This window comes from Aspergillus sydowii, assembly GCF_001890705.1.
Source record: "Aspergillus sydowii CBS 593.65 unplaced genomic scaffold ASPSYscaffold_1, whole genome shotgun sequence".
Classification (NCBI taxonomy): Eukaryota; Fungi; Ascomycota; class Eurotiomycetes; order Eurotiales; family Aspergillaceae; genus Aspergillus; species Aspergillus sydowii.
This window is the reverse complement of record NW_024467859.1, coordinates 3,296,257-3,323,066: the sequence shown is the minus strand read 5'-3', so window position 1 is coordinate 3,323,066 and position 26,810 is coordinate 3,296,257. Positions and strand designations below refer to the sequence as shown.

General features: G+C 50.2%; 10 protein-coding genes across 10 annotated transcripts; 6 read left to right on the top strand and 4 right to left on the bottom strand.

The window, feature by feature from the left end:
* Positions 1 to 82: 82 nt before the first annotated feature.
* On the top strand, positions 83 to 1,524 carry ASPSYDRAFT_26512 (telomere maintenance protein PBP2; the record flags this gene model as incomplete). The annotated part of the gene is made up of 2 exons (XM_040844290.1): positions 83 to 586; positions 643 to 1,524. 2 exons carry the CDS (start codon positions 83 to 85, stop codon positions 1,522 to 1,524), a joined length of 1,386 nt encoding a protein of 461 aa, XP_040708321.1.
* Positions 1,525 to 2,094: 570 nt separating this feature from the next.
* On the top strand, positions 2,095 to 2,916 carry ASPSYDRAFT_139709 (uncharacterized protein; the record flags this gene model as incomplete). Its single annotated transcript, XM_040840979.1, has 2 exons — positions 2,095 to 2,278; positions 2,411 to 2,916. The coding sequence occupies 2 exons, from the start codon at positions 2,095 to 2,097 to the stop codon at positions 2,914 to 2,916; spliced, it is 690 nt and encodes a 229-aa protein (XP_040708320.1).
* Positions 2,917 to 3,182: 266 nt separating this feature from the next.
* On the bottom strand, positions 3,183 to 7,708 carry ASPSYDRAFT_26510 (FG-nucleoporin NUP159; the record flags this gene model as incomplete). Its single annotated transcript, XM_040844289.1, has 3 exons — positions 3,183 to 6,832; positions 6,884 to 7,577; positions 7,640 to 7,708. The coding sequence occupies 3 exons, from the start codon at positions 7,706 to 7,708 to the stop codon at positions 3,183 to 3,185; spliced, it is 4,413 nt and encodes a 1,470-aa protein (XP_040708319.1).
* A 613-nt stretch (positions 7,709 to 8,321) lies between these two features.
* On the top strand, positions 8,322 to 9,264 carry pup1 (proteasome core particle subunit beta 2; the record flags this gene model as incomplete). The annotated part of the gene is made up of 3 exons (XM_040840884.1): positions 8,322 to 8,447; positions 8,511 to 8,558; positions 8,620 to 9,264. 3 exons carry the CDS (start codon positions 8,322 to 8,324, stop codon positions 9,262 to 9,264), a joined length of 819 nt encoding a protein of 272 aa, XP_040708318.1.
* A 201-nt stretch (positions 9,265 to 9,465) lies between these two features.
* ASPSYDRAFT_54002 (uncharacterized protein) lies at positions 9,466 to 13,579 on the bottom strand (the record flags this gene model as incomplete). Its single annotated transcript, XM_040848779.1, has 7 exons — positions 9,466 to 11,366; positions 11,420 to 11,707; positions 12,278 to 12,901; positions 12,970 to 13,131; positions 13,191 to 13,270; positions 13,374 to 13,390; positions 13,541 to 13,579. 7 exons carry the CDS (start codon positions 13,577 to 13,579, stop codon positions 9,466 to 9,468), a joined length of 3,111 nt encoding a protein of 1,036 aa, XP_040708317.1.
* Positions 13,580 to 14,808: 1,229 nt separating this feature from the next.
* ASPSYDRAFT_39242 (uncharacterized protein) lies at positions 14,809 to 15,683 on the top strand. The gene has a single exon (XM_040845855.1). The coding sequence runs from the start codon at positions 15,309 to 15,311 to the stop codon at positions 15,525 to 15,527; it is 219 nt and encodes a 72-aa protein (XP_040708316.1). The 5' UTR covers positions 14,809 to 15,308; the 3' UTR covers positions 15,528 to 15,683.
* Positions 15,684 to 18,056: 2,373 nt separating this feature from the next.
* Positions 18,057 to 19,463, bottom strand: ASPSYDRAFT_54030 (putative pyruvate dehydrogenase E1 component alpha subunit; the record flags this gene model as incomplete). Its single annotated transcript, XM_040848782.1, has 4 exons — positions 18,057 to 18,562; positions 18,640 to 19,094; positions 19,150 to 19,283; positions 19,341 to 19,463. The coding sequence occupies 4 exons, from the start codon at positions 19,461 to 19,463 to the stop codon at positions 18,057 to 18,059; spliced, it is 1,218 nt and encodes a 405-aa protein (XP_040708315.1).
* Positions 19,464 to 20,007: 544 nt separating this feature from the next.
* Positions 20,008 to 22,177, top strand: ASPSYDRAFT_39236 (uncharacterized protein). The gene has a single exon (XM_040845854.1). It carries the CDS (start codon positions 20,159 to 20,161, stop codon positions 22,094 to 22,096), a length of 1,938 nt encoding a protein of 645 aa, XP_040708314.1. The 5' UTR covers positions 20,008 to 20,158; the 3' UTR covers positions 22,097 to 22,177.
* A 142-nt stretch (positions 22,178 to 22,319) lies between these two features.
* Positions 22,320 to 23,624, top strand: ASPSYDRAFT_127836 (BSD domain-containing protein; the record flags this gene model as incomplete). The annotated part of the gene is made up of 2 exons (XM_040840483.1): positions 22,320 to 23,256; positions 23,329 to 23,624. The coding sequence occupies 2 exons, from the start codon at positions 22,320 to 22,322 to the stop codon at positions 23,622 to 23,624; spliced, it is 1,233 nt and encodes a 410-aa protein (XP_040708313.1).
* Positions 23,625 to 24,128: 504 nt separating this feature from the next.
* On the bottom strand, positions 24,129 to 26,564 carry ASPSYDRAFT_75105 (RanGTP-binding protein; the record flags this gene model as incomplete). Its single annotated transcript, XM_040850787.1, has 5 exons — positions 26,317 to 26,564; positions 26,222 to 26,253; positions 26,072 to 26,129; positions 25,855 to 25,889; positions 24,129 to 25,797 (listed from the first exon to the last, which is right to left on the bottom strand). The coding sequence occupies exons 1-5, from the start codon at positions 26,335 to 26,337 to the stop codon at positions 24,129 to 24,131; spliced, it is 1,815 nt and encodes a 604-aa protein (XP_040708312.1). The 5' UTR covers positions 26,338 to 26,564.
* Between the last annotated feature and the right edge of the window lie 246 nt (positions 26,565 to 26,810).

Here is a 26,810-nt window from a genome sequence, read left to right as displayed (position 1 = left end):
CGATCAAAATAAAGCAAAAAGACAGATATTATTCTACTTCCGCCTCTTTGAGTAAACGAGATCAGGCCGCACACTTGACATAATGTCCGCCTCTCCGTCCGCCTTGCAATCGACCAAGCGTCCCCTTGAGGACCCTTCTTCACCATCCGGTCCAAATGATCAGCCAGAGGCCAAGCGTCCCGCTCTGGATAAAGTAGTTAAAGGGGATGACTCTGAGGAGCATGCGGAAGTGAAGTCTGACTCCGGTGCCGCGAATGATGCTGATGGTCAGGGTGATACTGTTGTCCCTGATGCACCTAACTCCAAGGGGCCGCTCAATGATACACAGCCGATTCAGTCGACTGCTTCTCATGGCGAAGCCGCCGGGAGCCAGGGCGAACAACAGCGGCCCCAAGACGAGTCTAACTGGATTCATATCCGTGCTGTAATTTCCAGCCAAGAGGCTGCCACCGTCATTGGTAAGGGCGGAGAAAACGTATCCCAAATTCGTCGCCTATCAGGTGCCAAATGCACCGTCAGCGACTACTCCCGCGGTGCGGTCGAACGTATCTTGACTGTTAGCGGACCTCAGGATGCTGTTGCAAAGGTTTGTTCCGCTTCTTGCCTTTCTTTCCTTGAACCGTATCACTGACTTGATGTTAGGCCTTTGGTCTCATCATTCGTACTTTGAATAACGAGCCCCTTGATGCTGCCTCTACTGCTCAATCCAAGACCTACCCCCTGCGATTGCTAATTCCCCACATTCTTATCGGTTCAATCATTGGTAAAGGTGGTGGTCGTATCCGGGAAATTCAGGAGGCTTCTGGAGCCCGTCTCAACGCCTCGGACGCCTGCCTTCCCCTTTCCACTGAGCGTTCGCTTGTTATTCTCGGTGTTGCCGATGCTGTCCACATTGCTACTTACTATGTTGCTGTGACCCTCGTTGAGCAGCTTACAGAACGATTTGGCGGACCAGCGGCCTCCGCATATGCGACTCGGAGCGGCGGTCCTGCCGGAGCTGTTCCAGGTGGGATGCAAGTTGTTCCTTACGTGCCCCAGCCGGCTGGTGGCCAATACGGCCATCCGGATACATTTAAGCGTCACCATCCCAACCAAAACAGAGCAGGTGCTGGAGCCTATGGTGTTCCTTACCTTCATGGACAGCACGCTCCTGCTCCGGTGGCCCAGCAGCCAATGCCCTATGGCGCCCCCCAGACTCCATATGCTGGTGCTGGTCCACACCAGCCGGCTCCTTACGGCGCACCGCAACCAGCGCAGCCACGAGGTGGTCCGACCCCGGCAGCTCCTGTTGGCGGCGCTATGCCTGGCCAGCCACTCACTCAGCAGATTTACATCCCTAACGATATGGTCGGGGCTATTATCGGAAAGGGAGGTGCTAAGATCAATGAGATCCGACACCTCAGTGGAAGTGTTATTAAAATCAACGAGCCACAGGAGAACAGCAACGAGCGTCTGGTGACTATCACCGGCACCCAGGAATGCAACCAAATGGCGCTTTACATGCTCTATTCAAGACTAGGTTAGTTTTCAACCCGCGCCATGTCCCCACACTGTAATCTAACCACGCCTACTGCAGAAAGCGAGAAGCACCGCATTTAACTGGGGAGCGTATGTGTTTCCGTATTTGTTTTGCCTTGCAGGAGCAGCTTGGGCTATCTGTGTTATCGACATAAAAGTCGTTTATTATGGTGATCTTGGTGGTTTCGTTTCAGCATGCTGTCTTTTTGCTGTACTATTTGAAAAGCGCCCTTCCGAGGCTTCGACTATGTTGTGGCTGTATCCCACTCGACTATCTTATCCGTACACTTTCGACTATAATGAATATTTCTGTTTTGTCCCCTTTTCCTTAAGTTTTTCACATATTCCTTACATATTCTCTACATATTCCCAGCTTGATTAGCGGCCCACTAATATGACAACTTGACATCATCACCACCACTATTTTATCGATGACATCAGCCACAACCCCACGCTTAAAAGGACAGCAGCTATTCCAACCTCCATCGCAACTTGGACAAGAGAAACAAAAATTGGATAATCTGTTGCGAAATTAATTTGACTGGAAAGAGGTGGTCCAGCTCCCTCAAACTTAAGATGCCAGCCGTCACCGAATTCATATACTTCCAAACCAAGAGCTCCGTGAAGCCCGAGGATCCGTCAAACGACGAAGGCGCTGCTCTCCTCCAACTCTTCAAAGCAACGAAATCACAAAGTGGACACCTCAGCTCAGCATGGGGCCGTACGACGGAGGACGAAAACATTATTGTTTGGGCGATTGGTTAGTCTCCCGACCTCTCATCTGTCTTGCATGGCCCACATACGTCTTTTCTCCCCGCCAATCAACATACTCCAATCTCGCTACAAAGATAAAGATAATGAAGTCAAGTAAAGCTAATATACTATCAAACAGACTGGTCCGACTCTCACAGTGGGATCCAACAAACAAACTCTCCTCTCGACCCTTTCCTCGAGCAGGACACCCAGCTCACCACCTTATACACCACTCTTCAGCCATCCGATTTGGAAGCTCCTGCAACGCAAGCCATCCTCTCGAATCCGATAACTGAGCTCACACCGCTCGCGTTCCCGACGTCGCTCTCAAAATCAGACCGCTCAGCTCTCAGCGCTGACCTCGTAAATTTCCGCACCACACTCCTTCAGGAAGTCGAGGAGAACGTGCGGAGTAAGACCTTCTTACTGGGGCAGGTGGAGAGACCCGGAGAGTTTGAGCATGATAAGAGCGATTCTGGACAGGTGTTCGTGCAATTTTTAGTTGTTGGATGGGAGAGTTATGACCAGCATCAGGAGGCGAGAGGAACCGATGGTTTTAAGCAGAGGATAACACCAATTCGAGAGAAGATGATTTCACCACTGAACAGACTGGGGATGAAGCATGTCAAATTCCAGAAGGTTTAAACGAGCGAGCTGCGGCTTCCAGCAGATTGATATACATATACGCATACATAAAAATCCGGAATGAAGACAAGATATTTGGTCCTTTTATTAGCCGATTAAATAATGATCCAACTCACGCCAATGTCAAAGCAAAAGAGAGCAAGATCTATGTACAAGTAACGCACTGCCATCCGTGATTGCTCCATGCCGTGATTCATCGGTTTCAAATCATTCGTAGCGCAACAACAAATATCCCAGTAAATATGCAAGAAAGGACCTTCACGGCTCTATAGACCATCCACGCTCCGAACCTTCGTTTCCTTTTCCCCAATGGCCTTTTTGAGGCTCCCCATCATATGTTGTTTTCGCTGCATTTTGGCCTTCCATTGCGCGACCTCCCTTTTGCTACCAACATCGCCAACGGCTTCCATGACTCGAAGCCTGCTCGCTTTTGCAGACCCATTGACGCTCGACCGGAAGTTTCCGCGAGCAGCAGAATCTGGCGTGTGATATGAACTGCTCGGGTCGTCCATAGTCCCACGAGATCCAGGAGTAGCGGGGAGTTTTCCAAGTCCTTTTCTAGGCGTCGTGAAAGGAGACCCCTCTCGACTCGTGGGTGTTGCCGATGTATCAAAGCCGAGCTTTTTCATTTGGACTTCTAAGACGTCGATATCGCCGCTTTTGTTTTCGACCATGTTCATCATCGTAGTGATGGTCGATGTGACAGCCTCAACTGTTGGTCGCCTTGTTGTCGGCCGCGACCCATCGGGGCGCGGGGCATCGGCAATCTTCGCTCGTAGAAGAGACACCGCAGACTCTAGGTCTACCAATTTGGTTTGGATTTCAGCTGACGAGGTGCGAAGATCTTGCTGGAGGTTTGCCTGCTCGGCAGAAAGAGGCGCAGAAACAATTGCAGCAGCATCAGTGTGTGCATCGAGTGTCTTTCTGATACTTGCACACTGAGTGCGAAGGGTGAGAATTTCTTTGCTTAGCATTTCTCTGCAACTTTCCAGTTTCTCCTTAACTCCTTGGACCCGTTGTTCTTCTAACGAAGCCCTGAGAATAGCAACAGTATCATCCAAATCCTCAATCTGCCGAAGGCGATGTTTCTCATCTAGAATATCGGCGGGACTGTCGCCCTTTAGAGTGCTAACCCAATCGGAGTTCGTCGATTCTTGTTGATATAAGAGGAAAGACGACAATGATCGCGCGTTAATGCCAAGGGTGTCAACCATAGAGTTGATGTCCCGGTACAGCCTTTCGATCTGACCAGGGATGCCGGGTTTCGTGGTTTGACCCGTATAATCTTGGTGGGGTAGGAAGGGATCAAGTGTAGGGACGGGTTCCAGAGGTCGACTGAGATCCGCGCGAAGTCTTTCGTCTTCGTCATCTGACAGGGCTTCTTCCTGTGCTTGAATGGCCAGCTGAGGACGCGGCTCCCGGGCATGGTTGGGCTCCGGTTGTAGCTGAGTCTCGCGCTTGGCTAGTTCAGAGAGAGAGGCCTTCCGAGCTGCAAGAGCGCTTCCCGGTTTGTGAGGAGCACTGACTGACCTGAGATTCTCAAGTTTCGGAAGACCTTGTTGAGTGCGAGCAGGTCGTACAGGGCTCGGCGATCTGGGAGGTTCACGGCTCTGCGCTGGTGGAAATAGGGGCTTGCTTATTTCGCCAAACAACTGTCGCGGCTGTTGCCGTGAAAGCTGGTTGCCAAACAAACCTTGAACTGCACTTCCCTCATCTTGTTTAGCGTCGAATGAGCTCTCCTGTGACGACTTCACGCTTGGCTCATCGGTTTCAGGCTGGCTGATTTCATGCGTGATATCTTCCCCACTGTCCTCAAATTCAGACTCATCATCCTGGGGCCCTTTCTCTGATTCATCTGCATCCGAGCCATCGGGAATTGGGGGTGACTCCTTCACGGAGGGTGCATTGGGTTTTGAAAAATCGGGAGGCAGTGGTGCTTCCTCTGCAGCTTGGGACTCCTCCTTTTTTGCTTTCAGAGTGGTAAAGTCCGGTGGTAAAGGAGGTTCGCTTTCGGGTTCAGGCGATTTCGGCTGCGAGGTGAAATCAGGTGGTAAGGGGGCATCGTCAACAGAACTCTTCGAAACATTTGATGATGCCGACGTATCACCAGGTCCGTAAACCGCCCTACTTGTGGAGTCAGGAGGAAGGGGTGGCTCTGGCTCTGGTGACTTGGCTTGCGTTAAAGGCGGGCTAGCGATTGCGGTCTTCTCCGATGGGGGTGATGGAGGGCTTGGTGCTTGATTTTCGGTGGCGGTATTGCTCAATAGTGAAAACGGTGACTTGTTTGTTTGAGTCGAGCCAAACGGTTGCTGGGTTTGGGTTTGAGACCCTAGAGAGCCAAAGACCGAAGACCCAAGAGCGGGCTTCGATGGGGCACCGAACAAGGATGGTGCGGGTTCTTTGGCCTCAGGGAGCTCCTGGCCAGGAGAATTCGAGTCTTCTGTGTCATCCATAGCTTCTGTGGGCGGGCTAGTCTTGTTAGGCGTCGACACCATATCGTCAATCGACGATCCAAGCGCTGAAAACATTCCAGAAGGCTTATCCGGTTTGGGCGCATCATTAATGGCAGTGCCATCTCCCTTGAAGGTCGATCCCAAGACAAAGCCGCTAGACCCCATGCCAAAGGCTCCCTTTGATGCTTCCGTCTTCTGAGACGTGAAAGCGCCGCTATCGGACTGGGCACCGAATGCTGACGTTCCAGAAGGTTTCCCGAAAGGGCTTTCGCCGGATATTTTACCAAAGGGTGAGCTTTCAGACTGTTTTGCGGTGGCCAGACTGGCGAAGCCGCCCCCGGCGCCCGCATTTGCGAATGAGCCAAAGCCGCCCCCAGAGGTAGCACCGCTCGTTCCGAAAGGCAGTGAGCCCAGCGATTTTCCGGGCGTTGATGGCTGTCCAAAACCAGATTTACCAAACTGCGGCGCACCCGACCCTAATGCAGCGGGGGCACCAAACGCAGGCGTACCAAAGGAAGGCTTTGGTTGGGAAGCACCCAGAGCCGACGGACTCCCAAATGCGGGTGCTGCAGATGGTTTCCCAAAACTGGGTTGCTGAGACGTTCCCAGAGCCGACGGACTCCCAAACGCAGGTGCCGCAGGTGTTTTCCCAAAGCTGGGTTGTTGAGATGTTCCCAAGGCTGACGGACTCCCAAAAGCAGGTCCCGCAGAGGGTTTCCCGAAACCTGAGGAGCCAAAAGTGGATGTTCCTAGGGTAGCTGGGCTACCGAAGGCTGGCTGTCCAAAAGATGGTTGCGTCGTAGACTGAGGTTGCGCTGGCTGCGGCTGTAAGGTGGGCTGTTGCTGTTGCGGCTTGACGGAAGTTAAGCCATCGTATGGGATATTCTGGCGGACCGCATCGGAATATATGAACCACCAAGAACATAAGATGCCCTCATGATTCAGTAGAAGTAGGTTGGGCAGGGGAGTTGAGCTCTCATTGATATCCTCCCCTGGGATGGGAGATATCACGGATTCTGTGCTCGAGAGATCGAGAGCTAAACCTATTACCGAGGTCTCATCAATTGAATCTTTCAAAGGAACAGAAGCCTTCTTCGCATCATCATTTAATTCTGTCGTCGTGAATAGCCCCACGGTAGCCTTGGCACTATCGTCACTTGCTAGCGGTTGATCAGCCCTCGTAATTAATCCAACATCAGCAGAAGCCGTTGACGACACAATCAAGGCGTCAGATAGGTGCGGCTTATAAGAGCGGAGCCGCGCAATGAACTGATAAGCAGGTGCGCGTTTATAACCAAAAGGACTGGCTAGTTCGGGTAGTTTCTGTACCACGAAGGGAGCCTGCTTTTTCCTAGTGATGATATAATACGATGATGAGGGTGTCATTCCCATGTCGTCTTCGGCGGCATTTGGAGTGTATACCATTAGGAAGACATCATTCTCAAGCCACGCGATGGATGACACTGCACAAGTTAGCATGTAACGTATGGCTATCAATTAATGTTTGAACTCACCGTGGCAGGGCTCCGCGAGGTCGGGTGGTTTGGGGATGGTATCCTTCTGGACCCCTTCTGGTGTCATCTGATAACCAGACCCATCCACCAGACCAGCTATAAGTTGCTTTCCTTTGTTACTCCAACAAACAGAGCTGACATCGGTTTTCAAGATGTTCCCTTGTGGTCCTGCAACGAGGTTCCCGGCCTTGAGGTCCGCAACCAATAGCTCACCTGAAGTTGTAACAAGAGCTACGAGAGATGAATGTGAATCGTCGGCCTGCGCTGGATTGGGGCAAATAGTTCGGAAAGTGGCACCATTGGTAGGAATGGATATAGCTGGCTGCGCATTTGGTTGAAGTAGACTTCCTGTCTCAAAGACAGAAAGCTGAGATCCGTTCTCCGTGGCCAGTACTAACGCACTGTCACCGGATGCGAAGGCTATGTGCGTAGGCCTCCCAGGGAGCGCAATGGTTGCTTGTGGTTGAAACGACTTTGTCTTGACTTTGTCTTTCCCACCGTCGGCAGATATTGCCGCCCTTACGGTTTCGGTTGGCGCAACAGACAGAGAATTTGGACCCGCTCCGACTGCTATGCCTTTTGTTGCCGCGACGGCGAGTAAAGTGGAGGTTGGGGCAGGAAGCGCGTCGGTGGGCCAGGGTGTAGGGAGGAATTGGATGTTGCTATCGCCAGAAACGCCCTTGAAACCAACCTCCTATATTCAGATCGTTAGTTATATTACTGGCGAGTATGACAAAGAGTGAGCATTGTACACACCTCCGCATAGACATCTGGAAGTTCAGGACCCAGCTCTGCAACAGTGCTCCCCGCAGAGTTCGCGCCCATGTTGAACGCCATCCTGAGCTTACCGAGATCGGCCGATATAGATCGAGGACTGTGAGGACTGTCGCCTAAGTGTAGCTTGGACTTTGGAGCATGAGGAGAAGGGGAGCTCGGTGGCGGTGATGGAAAAGAGCGACGCTGGAGTTGCTTGGGACTCCGGTTGAAGAGTTGCGCAAAACTAGAAACCTTGACCTACTCCCTTTAGGAAAGGGAATGGCACGGAAATAGGGACGCGAAAAAGGAAAATAAAATTGAGGAGGGTAGAATTGCCCACCGTAGAGGGGGTGCTTGATCACAGGTAGTAGGCAAACGCAAAGCCCATGCCTGTTATTGAATCCTTGAGCCGATCAACGAAGGCGAACAAAAACAGTAGGAAGGAGCTTGGGCTCACGGGACTTGTTGTGGCCTGGGCGCTGAGGCAGCAAGACTAGGCGGCGGGAAGCTTCGTCACTCCAGCTCCCCAGCTTCGTTCATCCTCGTCCTCCCAGCTCTTCCCATCTTTCCAGTCAATCCCGGCCTCAACTTCTCTCACTTTTGCGGCGTCTCACAGATCGATAGCTCCATATATTTGTGTTCTACCGATACATTTCCCCTGCCTTGATCCTCCGCCGCTGTAATGGCCGGCTTCGACTTCTCCAACTACAACCGAAACGCGGCTCTTCACGCCAAGGGAGCACCGCTCCCCAAAGCCACAAGCACAGGTACAACAATTGTTGGCTGTATATACGACAATGGTGTTGTGGTGGGTTAATTTCCGATTTGATGTGGACGCTTCGTCGTTGATGGAAGCTAACTGTTAGCACAGATCGCCGCAGATACCAGGGCGACCGCTGGTCCCATAGTAGCGGACAAGGTAAGCCGAAAGCTAATAAAATAACCAGCATTTGCTAATCATCGGCTCGTCACCTCAATAGAACTGCGAAAAATTACATTACATTGCCCCGAAGATCTGGTGTGCCGGTGCTGGTACAGCTGCTGACACTGAGTTCACTACTGCGTTGATCAGCTCCAACGTCGAATTACATTCTCTTTCGACTGGCCGACCTCCTCGAGTGATCACCTGCATGACTATGTTGAAGCAACACCTTTTCCGTTATCAGGGATATATCGGTGCGTATCTAGTGGTTGCGGGTGTTGACCCGACTGGTGTCGGCCTCTACACGGTACACGCGCACGGATCAACAGACAAGCTCCCCTACGTGACTATGGGATCTGGCTCACTGGCTGCTATGTCGGTCTTCGAGTCGACATGGAAGCCCAACCTAAACAAGGAAGAGGCAATTTCCTTGACATCCGAGGCCATCCTGGCTGGTATCTTCAACGATTTGGGGTCCGGTAGCAATGTCGATGTGTGTGTTATCGACAAGGACAAGCCTGCGCAACTTCTACGAAACTACATTAAGCCCAACGAGCGCGCACAGAAGGAACGCGACTATCGCTTCCAGAAGGGTACCACGGCCTGGTTGAATGAGCGAGTGTACACCAAGGAGGATCTGAGGAAATACGTTACTGTCGAGGAAATTTCCGGTGACCCCAACCTGATGGAAGTGGACCCTTAAGTAGAATTGACATTCCGCAATTGACCAAACTGTTTTAATGGGCTAGCAAACCATCACTTGCGGGTCGGTCCCCTTTAGTAGCAGCAATTATGTTGCTTTTGATTCGTAGAATCTATCTAATGTCTACAATTGTACAAATAGATGGTATCAAAACAGAACCAAACATTGGCCCCGTACAAAAGCAAAGGCAAAGGTGATACTTCAAGCCGAATCGTCAAAGCTCCGAGCCTTCAATGCTAGCACAACTTCGGGCCCTTCTGCCTGCTCCACGATATTCCAGATATATTCAAACTGCCCAACGGAGACATGCGACTTCTCCCTTCGATACCTAATCACACCCGCATGGTACAAGGCACGTGCCAGAGGCGGTCTCACAGGTGCGCCGTGTCTGTACAGGAACACATAAAGCCAATGGACCAACTGGAAGGCCCGACGCGGAGACAATTGTTCAGAGCAGGCAAACGCCGCAGCTAGAGCGTGAATAAGCTCGAGAGCGGCATGCGGGTCTGGCTCAGATGCTGTTCTGGGATTTACCTGGTTGGCGGTAAGAGATTTGTCTTCCGGGTCGGGCGCGTGCCATGACATTGACAGAGCGATCTTGAGGGGAGTATGTGATCGGAGGAGGCGGATAAGTGTCCAGACATCGTGGGTGTTCCCCGTTCTTGCGGTACGAGTTGCATAGTTTCGGAATGTAGGACTTGCGACGTCGACCTCGCGAACCATCTTCTCAATGTTGTGGAAGAAAACCCTGCCGGCGGCATTGAAAAGGTGGATGTCCGCGAAGATCTCGGAAAAGGATAGAGGAGATGATTCATATTTCTGTAGCGTGAACCTAGTTGCGCTGCTCATGCTCTTTCCGGTTCTCAGTTCATCGGCCATCGCCTCTAAGTCAAATGGTATATTCAGATCGTGGATATCTTTTGTCAAGCTGCTCCACAAGTCTTCAATGCCATCATCACCTCTGGTAGTGTCATAGAGCCTATAAAGGCTCTTGATAGTTGGACAGGACACATTCAAGCCTGAACTCCGAAGTGTGCCTTTGGTCATAGTGTATAGTGCCCAGAGACGCTGTATTATCCGATGCCGTGGTGACATTGGTGGGAGATGAGATGTACCGTCGTGATACACTCGTATATGAGTCCAGACACGAGATGAGGCAATAGTCGACGAATCATGAAGCCTAGCTAAACAGCTCTCCCATCTTTTAAGAAAATCTGTCTTTTTAGAAGAGAACAGGGCCTCAGTAACACGTAATATCGAGGTTGACACCAAGTCGGGATGGAAGGGTCTCAAAAGCTCGATAACGTGCTTCCCGTCAAACCCTAGGCGTGAAGAACGGCGATCGTGGAGCCATCTAGTAAGGAACTTCGCCAACCACGAGTCGGTTGGCACATCATGATTGGTAACCAACAGGATGTCTTTGGCTAAGAGGAAGTCGTCCGCTGTCCCATTTTCTAAAAGAACGCCAAGCCAGGCGTCAACAATACGTTCATCCAAATGTTGATGCCCATATATATCGCATTCGCCAATAGCATCCCACATTTGGCGATAAAGCCGTGTCAAAAACTTCTCGTCGTTCACTCTGGCACTCTTCTTTGTTCTCCCCAAATCCGAAAGGCTGGTTATTATTGCGTTGATTTCTTCGGCGGGAACGATCCCGAGCTTTAGAGCTCGTGTGACGGCATCGAATACAGCATGTTGTTTGCTCAGCCGGGCCCCGCGAGAAGCATAATGTTCTATAACACCGATATAGTTCCCAGCTCCAGGGATGTTAAGATGCGGATCTTCCAGAAATAAGATCAGCTCGTTTATAGTGCCTTTTCTGCGACCCGATTGTGAAATTAAATGATCAAGTAACAAGCGGCTATAGCTAGGCTCCTGTCGGAGATCGATGTCCAACTCACGAATGGCGTCCTTTAGCGCGCTCGCTGTTTGATATTCTCGCAGTTGTTCCCCGAAAAACTGATCGCGTGTGGGTTTATCCGCCCGGCCGCGGACGCCAGGCCAAGCTTGAAGTGGATTCTCAACATCGAATGCATTCAAATTCTCATTGTAAAAGCTGGCAGGGGGGGCAGGGGGGTTTTGCGAAGAGATCTGGTAGTCTATATCAGGGTCAGAACCGGTTCCCACAATCCAGCAAAGAGAGTATCGGTACCTAAACTTCTCCACGGCTCAGTCCATTTCATATGCTCCTTTCCATTTCGCCCAAACAGACATGCAATATCGTCCATCGGCCCCGAGCCAGCTATGCTAGCTAGGCCTGTATTCCTCCGCTTGGCCAACCGCCTTCTGGCCTCCAATGGCCCCGGGACCCGGCTTTCATACCGTCGTTGCCCGTTTGCGAATCGCCGAAAGGTCGAGGCCAGAAGCTCCTCACTGATCCACACGTGATCGATTAAAGGAGTTGAAGAAGGAATCGCGGCGTGCCGATAGGCACATCTCCCTAAAGACATAAGGAAATTGTGTCATTCGAGCAATTGAGTGCTCTGAGCCTGGCGTTGGTGGTTGATGCGCAGCGACGGACCGATCGACTGGAGTTCTCCATGTTTTCTGGATGACTAATGATACGGTATACATTTATGCCTGAGGCATAGAGTAGGTTTCTTGCGAACGTCTACCATCGGGCGTAACACTTGTCTTTAAGATGTTGCTTGCTCTAATTTACAATTTGGAACGCACTGAAACGGTTCCAATATTCTAGTCCAGCTATTTCGCATGTTGTGGTGCATAATCGATGCCAGCCAACGCCATCTACCATCATGAGACATAAAAGACCCAACAGCCCACAGTCACAAAAGCAGTATCGATCACGCACCGTTCCATGAACCCGAGATTCTTCAGCTGCTTATATGGGATGTTGATGTGAAGGGCCTATTTCGGGGCCCAAAAGGAGCATAAGGCCGTTAATTCATCCAAGGATCAGGGAAAACAGTCTGGGTTCATCTTGCTCGTTCCCCAGGATGTGGTTTTCTTCCTATTATGGCATGAAAATTAAAATAAGCATGGACAGTACGGTCCTGTATACTCCGTCGCACATTGACCAAGAAGACTTCGATCTCCGGCTTGGACCACCCCAGCATAAGCAAAGGCTTATATGACCACCCCGACAAAGCTTCTAAGATATTCGTCTCCATCCACTGGCCAATACTACGAAGGTGTGGATCGGGATGCCATGGATTCACAGGTGCTTTGAAAATGCGTTCTTGGACGTCAACGAAGCCGAGTTCCCTCATTCCACGCGCAAGACGGTGCGCTACTCGAAATTGCCGCGGAGGCTCTGTCTTGTGGCCTGATTGTATTTGCAGATCAAGCCAGTCTTGGAATGGATATGTGCTGAAGTTGGACTCATCTAGTGGCGGCAATGTTCCGTCGTCAGACTTCACCATAGTATCGAATTCGTGAATCTCAGCCCAACCGCCAGGCTTGAGGTGGCTGTACATCTTCCGTATAAGGTCTTTGTATGAAGGCAGCGCCCCTGAGAGGTGTCCTGTGTGGATGAAGTCTATGGAATTGCGGTCCCATAGCCACTCATCTTCTGTTATATCGTCGACAATGAAGTGGACATTCTCGGGAACCTCATTTGGTTGGCACGGAGAAAGATCAGTCCCTGTGATTTGGGCCTGTGGGAAGAAGGGCGCTGTGTAGGGAGAGACCATGAGAAACTCTGTAGCCTCAGAATCACGGAAAGGTTAGGTTTGAACTTACAAATCTCCATTGGCCATATTCCAGAGCCAGTACCGATGTCCAGAATAAGCTGGGGATTTATTAAGGGGGCAAAGAATAAGCGGTCCCCCATTAACATTTTACAAATGTGATGCTGCATGTCCAGACGATCTAGTTCGCGCTCATCATTAGGGTATACATATGCTATTGTTCTCAGTTAGCTATCAAAAGGATCTTACATAGCGAATGAGGGATATACGTACAGCCTTCATGATATCTGTGGTATGTTCTGCCATTTTCAATGGGATATTCGGTTACACTCGCAGTTAGTGACTGGGTGTCACTAGTGAGTCGGGCGTTCAGCATAAACCCAACCAAAGACAGGGTGTCGATGCTGCCTTTCAAAATAATTGAACACGATAAGAGAGCGGAAATCGGTAACTTACTATTCTCGACGAGGTTCCTGTGACATGCTGTGTAAGTAGCCATTCGAAACCGGAAAACGGATATTTTGCTGGGATCGGAGGGGGGAGGAAGCAAGGAGCAGGAGCAGAGCTTAAACAGTCTCCGGGAATCAAGTATGGGCCGTATAGGAAAGGGAATTTTAGCTTACAGGGTGTCTTCCACCCGTCGTTCTGGTGGACCTGGGCATTTGGCTTCCGCACCAGGTGTATTGTGATGTGGGGGTGAGTGGAAACGGCAGTCGTATGGAGAATGGAGATAGGCAATGGGCCGAGAGTGCGAATCGGATTAAGAAAATTTCAAGGACAAATAGGGAGTAATTAGATTTGCGCGTATGAACACTCGGTCGTTAGAAATTGTGCACAGAAGGTTTGTGATATGCCGGGTGCAGGCGAGTCAAAGCTAGACAGATACGAATTTTCGGGGTCTCTCATTTGACGGGCTGGGCGAGTATATTTAAAGAAGGCCTCGCCCAGGCACTCGGAAGCTGCATTTTCATAATTTTCTCCTCTGGCGACGCTACTCGCCATACGGAGTTGACGAAGGAGGGGAAGTGGGTAGGTGCTAATGGGGGCGTGAGTGGAAGTGGCAGTCTTTTCCTTTTCCTGACGCTGAACCCGACAGGCTGGATTAAGTTTTGGCTTTAGTCGCAACCTTGGAAACTCAGTTCTAACCTAAAATTATCGCCAATAATAAAATGGGACTGCGGTGCTGATTTGGAATAGGACAGGCGTACCAAGCGAAAGGGGCGCGAGAGAGAGTGTGGGAAGAGAGCAAGCAGCAGGTGGTGAATGGCCCCAACCGCCTGTCATTTGTGCCGGGTCGCTCACTCCGCTGAGAATCCCGGGCATAAATCATAATTAGGGGCTGTCTGCCTCATGCGGAGGTTTAATCAATTGGATGGCTTGGATCCTGCATCCCAAGAAAATGGACCCAGCTGCTGCGAGGTCAGTGCTTGTGCAGGCGGAATGGTTACAGCCGCCCAAATGTGTCAAAGTGTCCGTCCCAAGAAACACCGTCCCGGTCAGGCGGTTCGCGCGGTGATCGCACCGCATCACTCAGCATTAACAATAATCGTGTCCTCCAGATTTGCAGCAGAAGTTTCTGTAGTATATTTCGCACGTAATTCAGAAGATCCAGTTTATTGTGACGATTATTCCAAATAAACCCTGCCGGAGAGTTTTCTTTCCTGCAGCGCCATTTGACAAGAACAGAGCTAAAGATAGGGACCGACCTCTCTCAAGCATTTAGCATCCCCGCTACATTGAATTTGGTGCCAGGGCGCCCACATTGCCCGCAGCGGACAATGTTCCGCTTTAAACGCAGCAAATTATATAATTTAGAAAAGAGCATACATTCTCTGCAGGTGTCTTTGCTTTGGATTGGATGAGTGAATGGCATGAATGAAAGGGAAATGATACATGAATACTCAATTACTGATAAATGGGAATACCATATGTGTTAGAAACAGATGCACGCTTTTCCCCTTCTCCCTTTGTTTTTTTTAATTCTTATTCCATTACTGCTTTATTTCTATTTTATTTTTATTTTCTTAGCCCCTCTCAATCCCTGCTCAATTCTCGTAGGACAAGCACAGGCGCCCGTTCCAGACTACTGGGATGGGTGCGCCTTTACCGAACATGTCAGGAGAGTCTTCGAGTGTCGACGACTCGACATCGTGCTTCGGAGTGGGCTCCCTATTTTTGGGGTGCCGAACAAGTGACGGAGGGAACCCGTAATGGGGTAGGGGAGAGAAGAAAAGCAAAGCAACAAGGGAAAACAGACGCCCAAATGTTATTCCTCAGTCCTCGCTAGCCCCGTCAGACAACCGGCACATGTCTGACGCTGTGACGCATCTCGACTTCCACACCTCGGACCCCCAGGCGGCCGACTTGCATAAGTGTTAGTCAAAGAGGAAGATGGAAGCAGAGGCTATTGCCCAATGGGGATGTTGGCAGTTTCTAGCGGTATGGACTTGCAGGACTACTCATGCGGTACAGTACTATAGTGGTACAAGAGGTAAATTATGGGACGATCTTCAGCAGAAACCGGGACCCAATGGCGGCGGTGCCATGCTGCTGGAAATTCTGATCCATGGATCGCCCCTTAAATATCCGTTCGGCTGGGCTGGCCGCTGAGCAGCTCCCGAATGCTCCGTAATTTATACAGCGCCGGCCAAAGTTAAATATATTAAATGCATGCCAACGCACCGCGACTTGGTTGGTCCCCTGTCATGAGCACCTTCCTGCCTGAGGCCAGACAACAGGATACCTCAATCCCAAGGCCTGTCCGGCGTCATTGCTTATTTCTTGCAGGAGGATTCCCCGAAGCTGTTCATCTTTGCTGTGGTCCAATTATTAACGGAGCTGCGGTCCGTATCCAGACTGTCGGAACTCGACCCACTTTCAGCCCTCGAAATTCCCGTCCGGCTCCGCTCCCGTTATCTCAAATTCTCAACTCTCCAGGAGAGCAGAGCAGGTTCAAGCTGGGCGGTGTCAATCATGAGTCCGTATGAAAGACGGTTCTTGTTTAATATAATACAATATCCCTGCCTTCCAGATGGCAACCAGTGTCTGCGTATGAATAGTGCATGCGACCGTCGTGGACAACAGGGTATATCCCAGTCGGCCAAGATCGGTGCTCCTCACTTTTCTTCAGAGGAGGTTCGTCGGCGTCTGCCGCATGTCGATCTCACTATCAGGCCCCAAACGAAGTACAGACTGCCCATCTGTGGTAATGAGAACTTGGCATCTCTTTGCCCAAGCTGCCAATACGTAGCTTTAAGTAATGCGGCTACTATAGCGCGGTATGCCGAAATGACTCGCGGAGCCCGGGGACAGAGTTCAACCAAATAAAATGGAAATGGATAACTCCACACTCAAATAGAAACAGGGGCGAGACGGCGAGACCGAGTTAGATTTGCCTTGCGGCTGTATTACCGGGACAAAAGGGCATAGAATGCATGTCCGCGTCTGTAGACCGGGGTGCAATGGGATGAACCTTTCCCAAATAACGAGTATCCCTAAGTTGTATATGAGTCGTATGGCGCAGTCCGCCCTGCGGTTTCATATCGATCATGTGTAAAAGCAGGCCCAAAGAAATGTTCCTTATTAGCAGGCTACTCCCTCAACCTGGCACAGCCGAAAAATGATGGATAGCAGTTGAATTCGCTTTACCCTTGGTCTTGGTCTCACTTCGAAAAATGCAGGATCCCGGAAACCCCGGTTACTGCCTAATATGAGGCTTTGAACGTGATCAAATGGGCCAACCGTTTGGCCTGGTTCAACGAACGTACACTATGTTATTAAGCGCAAATTACTGCTACGTGTTAGGCTGATATTGGCGGATAATTTGTGTGTAAGACCATCCGTTAAGATCCTGGGTTCTGCAAACCACAGTAAGTACTCGGCTCATGGCTGGATTGGCTTGACAAATATTGGAAACCAGGTTAACAGGCGCGTTGGACCCATCGGACATCATCCCGCTGGACCATGTGAGGAAAATTGGAAAAGTCTGAGTAGGTACACCTGGAAGATGGGCAGCTGAGACACCCCAGCCACAAGTCTCTACCATAGCCCCAGTCGTGCAGTGATAAACATATGGACTGGAAATAACACTACCACTTTAACCCTGGAATCAATGAATATGCAGATGCGTCCTACCTTGATTCAGCTATATCATCCTTTGCGCACGACATGGGAATTGTATGAGCTTTGTAATGCATGAGTATGGACGACCTCATGACCTGGATTGGAGGGTTATCATCACAGGAACGACGTGGCCAGCTGGAGAAGGCAATTGGTCGGGTTCGGTTTCCTCAATGCAAACACTGCGGACCTACTATCAGACCCCAGAGACTTTCAAGATGAAGAAATACCCACGACGCAAACTGGATTGGCATACGGAGTTCTCCGGATTTACTCCGTAGTTCGGAGACCAACAAGAGACGGCCTGAGATCTCCTTTGAATGACAGAGCCTTTGGCTGAAGGTGAAGACCGAGACAGCAAACAGCAAACATTCTACCTCGAGGCTTGAGGAAGACAAGCTGAGCTTTGCGCCGCGAGATCTCTATTTGACACGAGTGGTCGTCAGTCACAAGGACAGTGTCCAATAGTAGCAGCCATCCGTATACCCTGACGATGCTGCGTGCTGATCTTCAGACCGGAACGGGAAAATCGACGGCATGGGCCCTGGAGTCAGCAACGGAGAAAAACGATAGGCAGGCCCTGAGGCCCAAGCAACTGAGACAAGAGCGTCGGGGGAAATGTGTCCTTCCTCATCGGGATTAGTACTTCTTTGTGACGGTTGACTCCAAACTGGGCTCTTTCGCAGCGAACCCACATTCGTATACCCGCATTCTCCACCCATCGCTCACTCACCGGATGATGGCTTGAGATTTTGGACATTGCTTTCCCCCAGGTGGTCCACGGCATTTCAAAGGGAGCAAATGTGGCAACAGTGGGACGACTAACTTGGCTGCAGCCTGTAACTGCTACTGCACCTCGCAGCCAACTCTCAATTGCTCAAACTAACATCCAAGCACCCATATTAAAACAAGTGGTCTACTACCCCATGATGTCAACCATGTCGCTCAAGATAGTCCTTCGTTATTGACTGTCATCTAGCAGGTGTACTTCAGACTCGCATACAAGAAACGACAGACGCTTCAACCCGAGTAATATGTTTCGTCAATCGTCCTTCCTCGTCGCTGTCTTGGTTCGGTGCCACGGACATAGGTATCCTCAAAAAGGACATCTGCGTTGAGCTCGGGCTCAGGCGACGCCTCTGCCTCTGCAACTTCGTCATTTACCTTCTTCCGAACGGCACGATCAATCTCTCTGGCCTGGTCCTCCGAGAATACATCCCAGTTGATCAACTTTGCACGGAAACTGGAAATTGGATCATTTTCCCGCTCTGTCTTCAACTCCTCGCGAGATCGATATGCGGTTCCAGGGTCCGACATAGAATGTCCAGCGAACCGGTAAGTGGCATATTCGTACAGCAATGGTCCATTGCCGGCTTGAACGTATTCCTTTCCGTGCTTGATGGCTGAAAGCACCGCAAGAACATCCATACCATCGACTCGCAGACCCGGAATATACTGCCCACGCTTATAATATTCTGTCGATGCTGAAGATCGTTCAGCAGATGTTCCCATTCCATACTTGTTATCTATGCACAGAATATGTTTAGCCTTATCCGAAGGCAACAAATCAAAACAAGGTATGAAATGGTATTGGGTGGCTTACTTTCGCAACCGAAAATGACCGGTAGATCCCACAGTTTCGCCATATTGAACGCCTCATGTACCTGTCCTTGGTTCGCAGCGCCGTCTCCGAACAGATTTATCGTCACGTTCCGCTTGTCATCGTATTGCTGAGCAAACGCTATGCCAGCCCCAAGGGGAACACTGGCGCCTACGATTCCGTTCCCGCCAAAGAAGCTCTCGCAAAACATATGCATCGAGCCTCCCTTTCCGAATGAGATGCCAGCCCGGCGACCGAGGAGTTCCGCAATAATTGATTTCACAGTCCCGCCTCGCATCAGTGTCATCCCGTGAGCCCGGTAAGCGGTTATAAGCTTATCTTCGCGCGTTATCCCATGTTCGATGCCCACTGCAACGGCTTCCTGGCCAGTTGATAAGTGGCAAAATCCTCGTATTTTTCGATCCTTGTAAAGGGCGTCGGCTGCCAGCTCCATCCGCCTACAATTATCGTATTAGCCGCTGTAGGAACGTGTGTACGACGCAAGGCACAAACCTTATCATGACCATATCGTGGTATAATTGTTTTAGCTGATTCTTTGTTGTTTCTATAGAATAGGGCGGCGGGTCGAAGTTATAGGTTTCATAGCTGTCTTCTGGAATCGGAACACTAAACGGTCTGTCGTCCTCCTAATCGTAGAGTCAGAAATCTGATACTCCCTGCGTATCGCGAATATAGCCACTTACACTAGGGATGTCTTCTATATTGGCGACATGGGCCAAGAATCGACGCCTGATCCCGGGTTGGACTTGCACCCGAGGTCGAAAAGAAGGAAGTAATCCCTTCGGTCGTACTATTCTCGAAAACATTGTTCAAACCAATCGTAGTCTTCCTGGACATAGGTTGAACTGGTGTGGTGCCTTGAGGATCCTCGTTCGGCTTCATAAAATGCAGCTCCGATGGTATAACGTCATCACCATGACGCAACCATCAATTAAGTAATAGTTGTCGCCGAACTGGTATCTTTGGTGCATGTATACAATGCTCTATTGACTAGATCCAGTGAGCAAATCATACCAAGATATGCTTTATTTGATACGATTCATGAGTCCTCCAATGCGCTAGTCGGCCATAGTGCCTGGGCAGCTGTGTGCCGACGGCTAGCCAATAATGTAGATCTGAAAGCTATCCTCGGTTGTTTGTAAAGAAAATACGTTCTTCGGTTGTAAATATTTCTTATGATCTCTCTAGTTGCCTCGTCGGTTCTTCAAAGTAGAAAGCTAGAGCCCCTGTGCCCCGAGAACTATAGACTTCCGGTTGAGGAAACCCTGACTTCAGGCTCCAGGACGCACGGACCACCCACTTAACGCGTCCGACGCGTTCAGGCAAATCAGCAATCTCACCTTCCGCCAACTACTGCAAAACCGCACCTCAGACCGAGCCATAATGAACGGTCGTCTATGTGCGAACAAGCTTCATCTATCGTCCGACCAGCAGCAATAACCAGGCCCATGACTTGCCGTGAAACCACTCGAAATACTCCTTGATTGTTGTTTAAATTGCGATGGGACAAGGCGATAGAGAGACGGTGACGAGCACAATCCCAGACCGATTTCGCACACCGAATAAACCTGCGTCGGCGAATAAGCTGAAGCGAGCACCGGCTCGGTTGGGCACCTTCGCGAATACCGCAGGCCCGGCTTCAACTTCGACTCACTCGACGGATTCGACACCATCATCCCTGAAAAGAAATTCCTCCGGTGATCAAGCGACGTTGACGCAAATCGACTTTGTGACAGTATCTCAGCAAGCCGAGTCTGACGACGATTTCAATTACATCGATGACTCTGAAAAGAATCCGCGCGAGGTGATTGAGATCGAGGATGATGATGATGATGATGATGAGCAAGGCAACAACCGCGATGTGAACTACAGGCCACCACCATCTACTTCGCGAACAAAAAGAGGCCGTCGCGTCAAATCTGACCCCGCCCCTTCAAGGCAGAAAAATGTCCCTAGCCTGGGCGAGGGACTCTCAGGTAAAGTGCGCAGGAAGAGTGCCAATAAGAAAGACAAGGGCCCGCAAAAGGATGACAAGACTTTGACCCAAATGAACTATGTGCAGCGAGTACTGATTGAGCCTGACGAAGATGTGAAACTGGAATACGCATATATAACTCCGAAAAAGAGGATCCCTAAACGCCAAACAACGAATACGGACAAAGCCAATGCCTTGCCGCTACAAGAGACATACAATTCTGAACCTTCAAGCGAGCAAAAGAGGAGAAAGTTAGGCACCGGCTCTGATGCGAAGGGCCTACATGAAACGGAAGGCAATTCGCAGAAGAAAGTTAAAGGCTCCCCAGTCACACCACGAAAGTCTACAAGAACCGAAATACCCTCCTCGCAGTCGCCCGAAAGTCCTGGCATAGCGTTCATCACATCTTCTCAATTCCGCAGCGCAACACGATCGCCTAAACCACGAGCCTTGAAGACCCCTAGTGAACCATTTATTAAAGAGGAATCACAAGGGCCGATTGACCAAAGGGATTCGTCTAGAAGTCCACAGATTGCGTGTGCCGAGAAGCCATCACTTGGCCACTTGAACTCACCGTGCTCGCCGCCGTCTCGAATGGATACGGCCAAGGATACAACAGAATTTAATGAACCTCCCAGTCTTGCCAGTGATGCCCCCATGAAAACATCCGATTCCAGACAAAAACCGGGTCCGTTACAACGAACAGTCGTGTATGAGACTGATGCAGAGTCAGATGATGGCGACTCAGGCGACGAATTGCTAGATTTTCCGAGCTCACTAAGGAATGAAAATGCTTCTAACGCCAGCCATGAAACGCAATTTGAAGATGACTCTAATCCCCCCAATACTGAGTCTCAAGAACTCCCACCCCCACCAGTACCCGACCAAGGAATTGACCCGGGGCCTTATCCCTCCGAGTCGAATCTCCTATCCGACGCATCAATATGTTACCAGAGACTTCATCCTGTCACTCAATTTCCACTGGAACCCGTACCTACGATCAATACGCAGAAAATGGCCGAACTATTCCCGAATGAATCTAATGGCCTGCACACTCTGACACCGTCTCCATCATCGTCACCAATGAAGACTCGTCCGGAGTGTAAGCTCCAAATGGTGTCCCATACCCAATATACGGACGAAGACCAAGCAGAATCTCAAGGTGCGAATGAAATACCAAAGGAGATCATCCCTGGATCTTCACCAGTTGCTCGCGATGAGGACAGTACGTCCCTAAATATGCGTGGCCCAGCCGCTAAAAATGCCGTGGTGCAAGTTGAATCCTCACAAGCCGTAGACCGCGCTCTTAAACAGAGAACGACAGGCCAGGATTCTGCGCCCCCAGGGATGTTGACCAGANGCCAAATCTTGACATCCAGCGTCATGGAGAGTGTTCCCTTGCCGGCATTCTGGATGAGTAGTCAGGACAGCTTAGGGGAGCCGTACAGCTTACCAGATACATAATTATACCCAGATAATATATACCATTAGATTTAAAGACTTGATGACAACTATGAAACAATGAACACCAGAAAATTCCCAATGCTTATTGCATACTTCTTTTTCCTCGGCGATCGGCGCATCGTAGACCCGGAAACAAAAGGCGCTTGCGGAGTGCCAAGAGAACTGTGGATGATAGATACTCATCACACCCACCGTTTCCCCTCTTATACAACAACACGGAGCTATGGATATATACGACCACGTCCAGGGAGATCTCTTCTCCAACGATCAAACGAAAAGCGGAGGATCCCAGGAGGATGCATCCAAGTCCAACGAACCGGCTGTTGACCTGAACACCGAGCTGCAGGAGACTTTCCGCGCCTTTTCCGCAAGCCCCTGGGGCTCACGACTTGGTGATATATGGGGCACCGTCCGCAAACAGGGAGAGAGCTACTACGAAGGCGCTCGACAGGAATACGCCGCGGCTAGCGAGGAAGCTGTAAAGGGGTTCTCTGATCTCAAGGATAGTCTTGTCGGGCGAACGAGGGGCCTATCACTCGGCACAGCGTTCGGCACCACTGAACGAGGTACAACAGACGGCTCCCTAACACCTACTGAATCTAGCGCCGAATATCCCTCGAAAACAGAACAGCAGAAAGATGGCAACGACCAGAAGGCTGCTGCTGGCGAGAGCTTTCTCACTCGCTTCAAGGCGGAGGCGGCTCGGCGGCTGAAAGAGATCGAGAAGGCGGAAGAAGCTGCGGACGAGGCGATTATGCGGTTCGGAATGAATATCACGCAGAAATTGCGAGAGGCTGTTACAATCGTACCCCCGGAGGAGGAATCGGGCTCGAAGATGCTTTTCGAGAGCAAAGATGCTGAAGGCAAGAGGGTCATTCATGCTACGCGTTTTGAAGCTCAGCTTCATGTTATCCACACGACTCTCGAGAGTTTCCTAAAAGACCCTGCTAGTGACAAGTGGCCCGAGTTCCAAAAATCATTCAACATCGATGAGAAAACTGGTTCTATTGCTGCGGATCTGGAAAAGTACCCTGAGTTGCGCACCGCAATGGAGAAACTTGTTCCGGAGAAGGTGCAATACGCGGATTTCTGGTCTCGATATTATTTCCTCCGCCTTGTTATCGAAACCGAGGAGCAGAAGAGAAAGGAGCTCCTCAAGGGTATGGCCGCACACCTTCCAAGATATTCACTTAGGTTTTCCCTCGGCTAACATCGTTCTTTCATCTTTACAGGTGCCAACACTGAGGAAGAGGAAGAAGTCGGTTGGGATGACGACTCTGACGATGATACCGATTCCCCTTCGACTCCACAAGTGTCGGACAAGACCAAAACTGGCAAGGACGCTGCCCCTACAGCCTCTACAGAAACCAACACCCTGAAACCCAACGAGCCCCGCCGATCGAATGACCAGGGATCGCAACCCGACAGCGAGTCCAGCTATGACCTCGTCAGTGGTGCCACTAGTCGAACTCCCGCTAGCCCCAGGGAGAAATCTAAGGACGACGACAGCGATGATGATTGGGAGTAGGGGTCTGATTTTCCATACCCTCAGACGTTTCGTGCAAACCAGTGTTCGTTTACCGCCAGCGCCAAGTAATATCGATGTATTCAGTCACGTTTAGTTATGTCTACTCCCGCCACTGGATGGTCCGAGAGACGTAACTAAGCGGGCCACAAGGAGTTGGGCTAGGTGTCGGCTTTTTTGCTTCTTTCTCTGTTTCCAATAAGGCGTTCTAGGTTTCCTCTTCGTTATTGGTGCTTTGCCATGTTCTCTCTCTACTTAGCGATGATCATTTGATACCGCAGTCTACGTCCCCTGGTTGCTCAGTTCGAATATACACACTATATTACCCAGTATATCTGAAAGGCTCAAGAGTAGGCATCCCATCAATATGCTGATGAAAGAACCTATAGTGATTTGAACCTCAAGACCAATACTGAGCAAAGAATCCTCTCAGATTCATAACATCTCGAAAAATTCCATTAGAGCAAACGAAATAAACTGGAGGCCAAGAGGCGATCTCCTTCTCCACTATCCGTCTGTACTTGCTGGAGAACCTCGCGTTCCATTATTGGGCCTCGGATCACTCGTTCTCGAAACAGACCGTCTCGCTTGTGAAGGAGTTTCCGGTGTGCCCTCCCTCGAGCGAAGCTGATATCCCCGAATCCTCTCCGTGGGAGTATAGGGGACCTCGCTCGGCTCTCGAGAGTACCCGATTGAGGCACCTTCCGGCATTCCAGTGGATTGGTAGTCTTCGCCTCGTCGCTTTACTGGGCTTTCATCATACGGGTCCCAACCTACCCTTCGCCTTGCATCAGCCCGGAGCCGTTGGCGATGTTGCTCGTCTCCTCCAGCACCGGTAGTTGCAGACTCTTCTAAGAAGAAGTTGAGTAGCTCATCGCTGATTGATAAATGTGATAGCTGTTGGAATTGTTGGAGTGATGTCAGACGCAGAAGTGTTTCGAGGAGTGAGAGAGAGGTGCGGATATTATTGAAAAGAGGATTTGAGACTGTATTCGTGCCTTGAGGCTTTTCTGGTCGCGGAGAGGAGGATGTGTGGGAAGATTTGCTTTCTGAATTTATGGAGAGCTGCGCCATCTTTCTAGAATCGGGGGACCTTGAGCCTTCGTCATCCGACTCGGTTTCTGATTCATCATCCTCGTTGTAAACCTCCAAAGCAATCCATTCCGGATCAAGATCTTTGGGCAATCTCCACTCCTCGGGGATGGAGCTTTCATGGAAGCTAGGGCTTGGGGATGTTGAGCTGGATCCGATCAACTGGGCATCCAATTGCGCCTGTACTTCGTCCACTTCGTCAAGATCTGGTTCGTTTGCGGCGTCAGAGCCAGCCATATCTCGTTCAACCATACGTCGCGGTGGAATGGCATTCGTGTCTCGTTTCAACAAGAGGACCGGATTATTTGCTTCGCCTTCGGTGCTGATATTAAGAATCTTGCCAGTGTCCGCGTAAAATATTTTGGAAATCTGATGGATCGGTATAATGTCACGAATCCCTGCAGCGTCGATCTCTTCATAACTCTGAGGTTGAGGTTCATTTTCATTGAATGTATGAACCCTACCATCATCAAGGTCCTCTATCACCAGAATTTGATAGGCATACTCGTCGATTCTCCCCTCCGCAGAAAGTTGCAGCATTCGTGGCCGAGTGTCTGGAAGGATTGCCATATCCATCGGGACTCGCCGTAATTTTAAGCGGGCCTTATGCATGACCTCCTTCCATGTCGTTTCGCGAATACTTTCTTCATCATGAGGGCGGAGATGACTTGCAAAAAGCATGTACACTGAGATAGTGAAAGTAGGGCCAATTTGAACTGCTTGTGATGGAGAGAGGGAGTACTGCGTATCACCGGCAGTGAGAAATGTGCTCGCCTGTAGCAATCGAGAAGGTGATATCGTGGACGGAAGGTTAGTGGACAGCTTCGCCCCCGAAGTCGTGATAGCCAAATTCATAAGCGGGACCGCATCTTCGATTCGAATTAGAAGCCTCTTTATATCTTGGATGATAAGAATGATCAATTCTTTGCTTCTCGAAGAGTGTCCTGAAGTCTTTCCCCCTTTCTGAATCTGTTCTTCAGATTGAGCCGCAGTAGCTAGCCGCTGGCCTAGTGACTGAATGTCCAACCGGAGGGACTTGGTGAGAGAAACTGCAGACTCTAGAGACGTATTGCCACGCGCAGCACTTGATAAGTTAGTAATAAACTAACAAAATGGATGTGCAAACCAACTTGCCACTCACATCAACTCGATCATGTCAATTGCTGGCGAAATGACCTGTCACCATAATCAGTCACAAGTTCCATGAGAAGCGGAAGGAGAACAAACTTGGATCTTGCTCTCGAGCCGTTGTTGGAGTTCAAGAAGCTCATCACTTTCTGCACTTTTCTCAACATTCTAATCAAGTGAACATGTTTAGCTGGTAGTCTCAGACACAAGTACAGTCAATGTCCACCTACTTTCAATAATCTCGATGACTGGCGGATTGCGTAGCTAGCTGTGATAGCGATACCCGAGCTATTGGCACGCACTATCAGCATATATCCATATCGCGTAAAGCCTAAAATAAATGGCGCATGGCGAGGCAACAAAGAAAGAGGTCTATATACCGAATCGCATAGTTCATTGCCTGCTGCGTGAGCTGTAAAGCAAGTTACCTCCTGTTCTTCGCATGTCTTTCTATGACGCTGAGGGGCAAACTTACGCGGGTTAATAATGTGTCCATACTGGTATTACGGACTGGGTAATATTTGAATCTACCATACTTCGAGATGCTAGGAGAATGCTAAAGAACAAAGGTGTTTCTCAAGTGGGATGTTAGCTGTGGCGGCCCCTGAGCCTTATCGATAACAAGCCACTGTGGCTGGTTCATATTCACATTTAGGTATGCGGGAAAACTATCAGGTACCGTTGAGTTGAGTCATTCAAAATGTCAAATAAAGTATCATCTGCCCCTGAATGACGCAAGCTCTAAACCACCCCGTAATTAGGCGTAGATTGGGCGAAAAGCCGCATAGAATGTTCTTTTGCCGCCTCAATAGCACTGCCCTGCGTAAAGCGGGGAGGGAATGCAGCTGAGTCATCCGTGCAAAATCCGCAGCCTCACTAAACTTGCTTGGGAAACCCCCCTCCTTCGTCCTCTCTTTAGGCTCAGTATTTATACCCTCCTTCTTCCCTCTTTTTGTTGTCCAGTTCGAG

Excerpts from the sequence above, each read along its gene's own strand:
- ASPSYDRAFT_39242 (XM_040845855.1), top strand. The coding sequence starts at position 15,309 with ATGGAAGCAGAGGCTATTGCCCAATGGGGATGTTGGCAGTTTCTAGCG.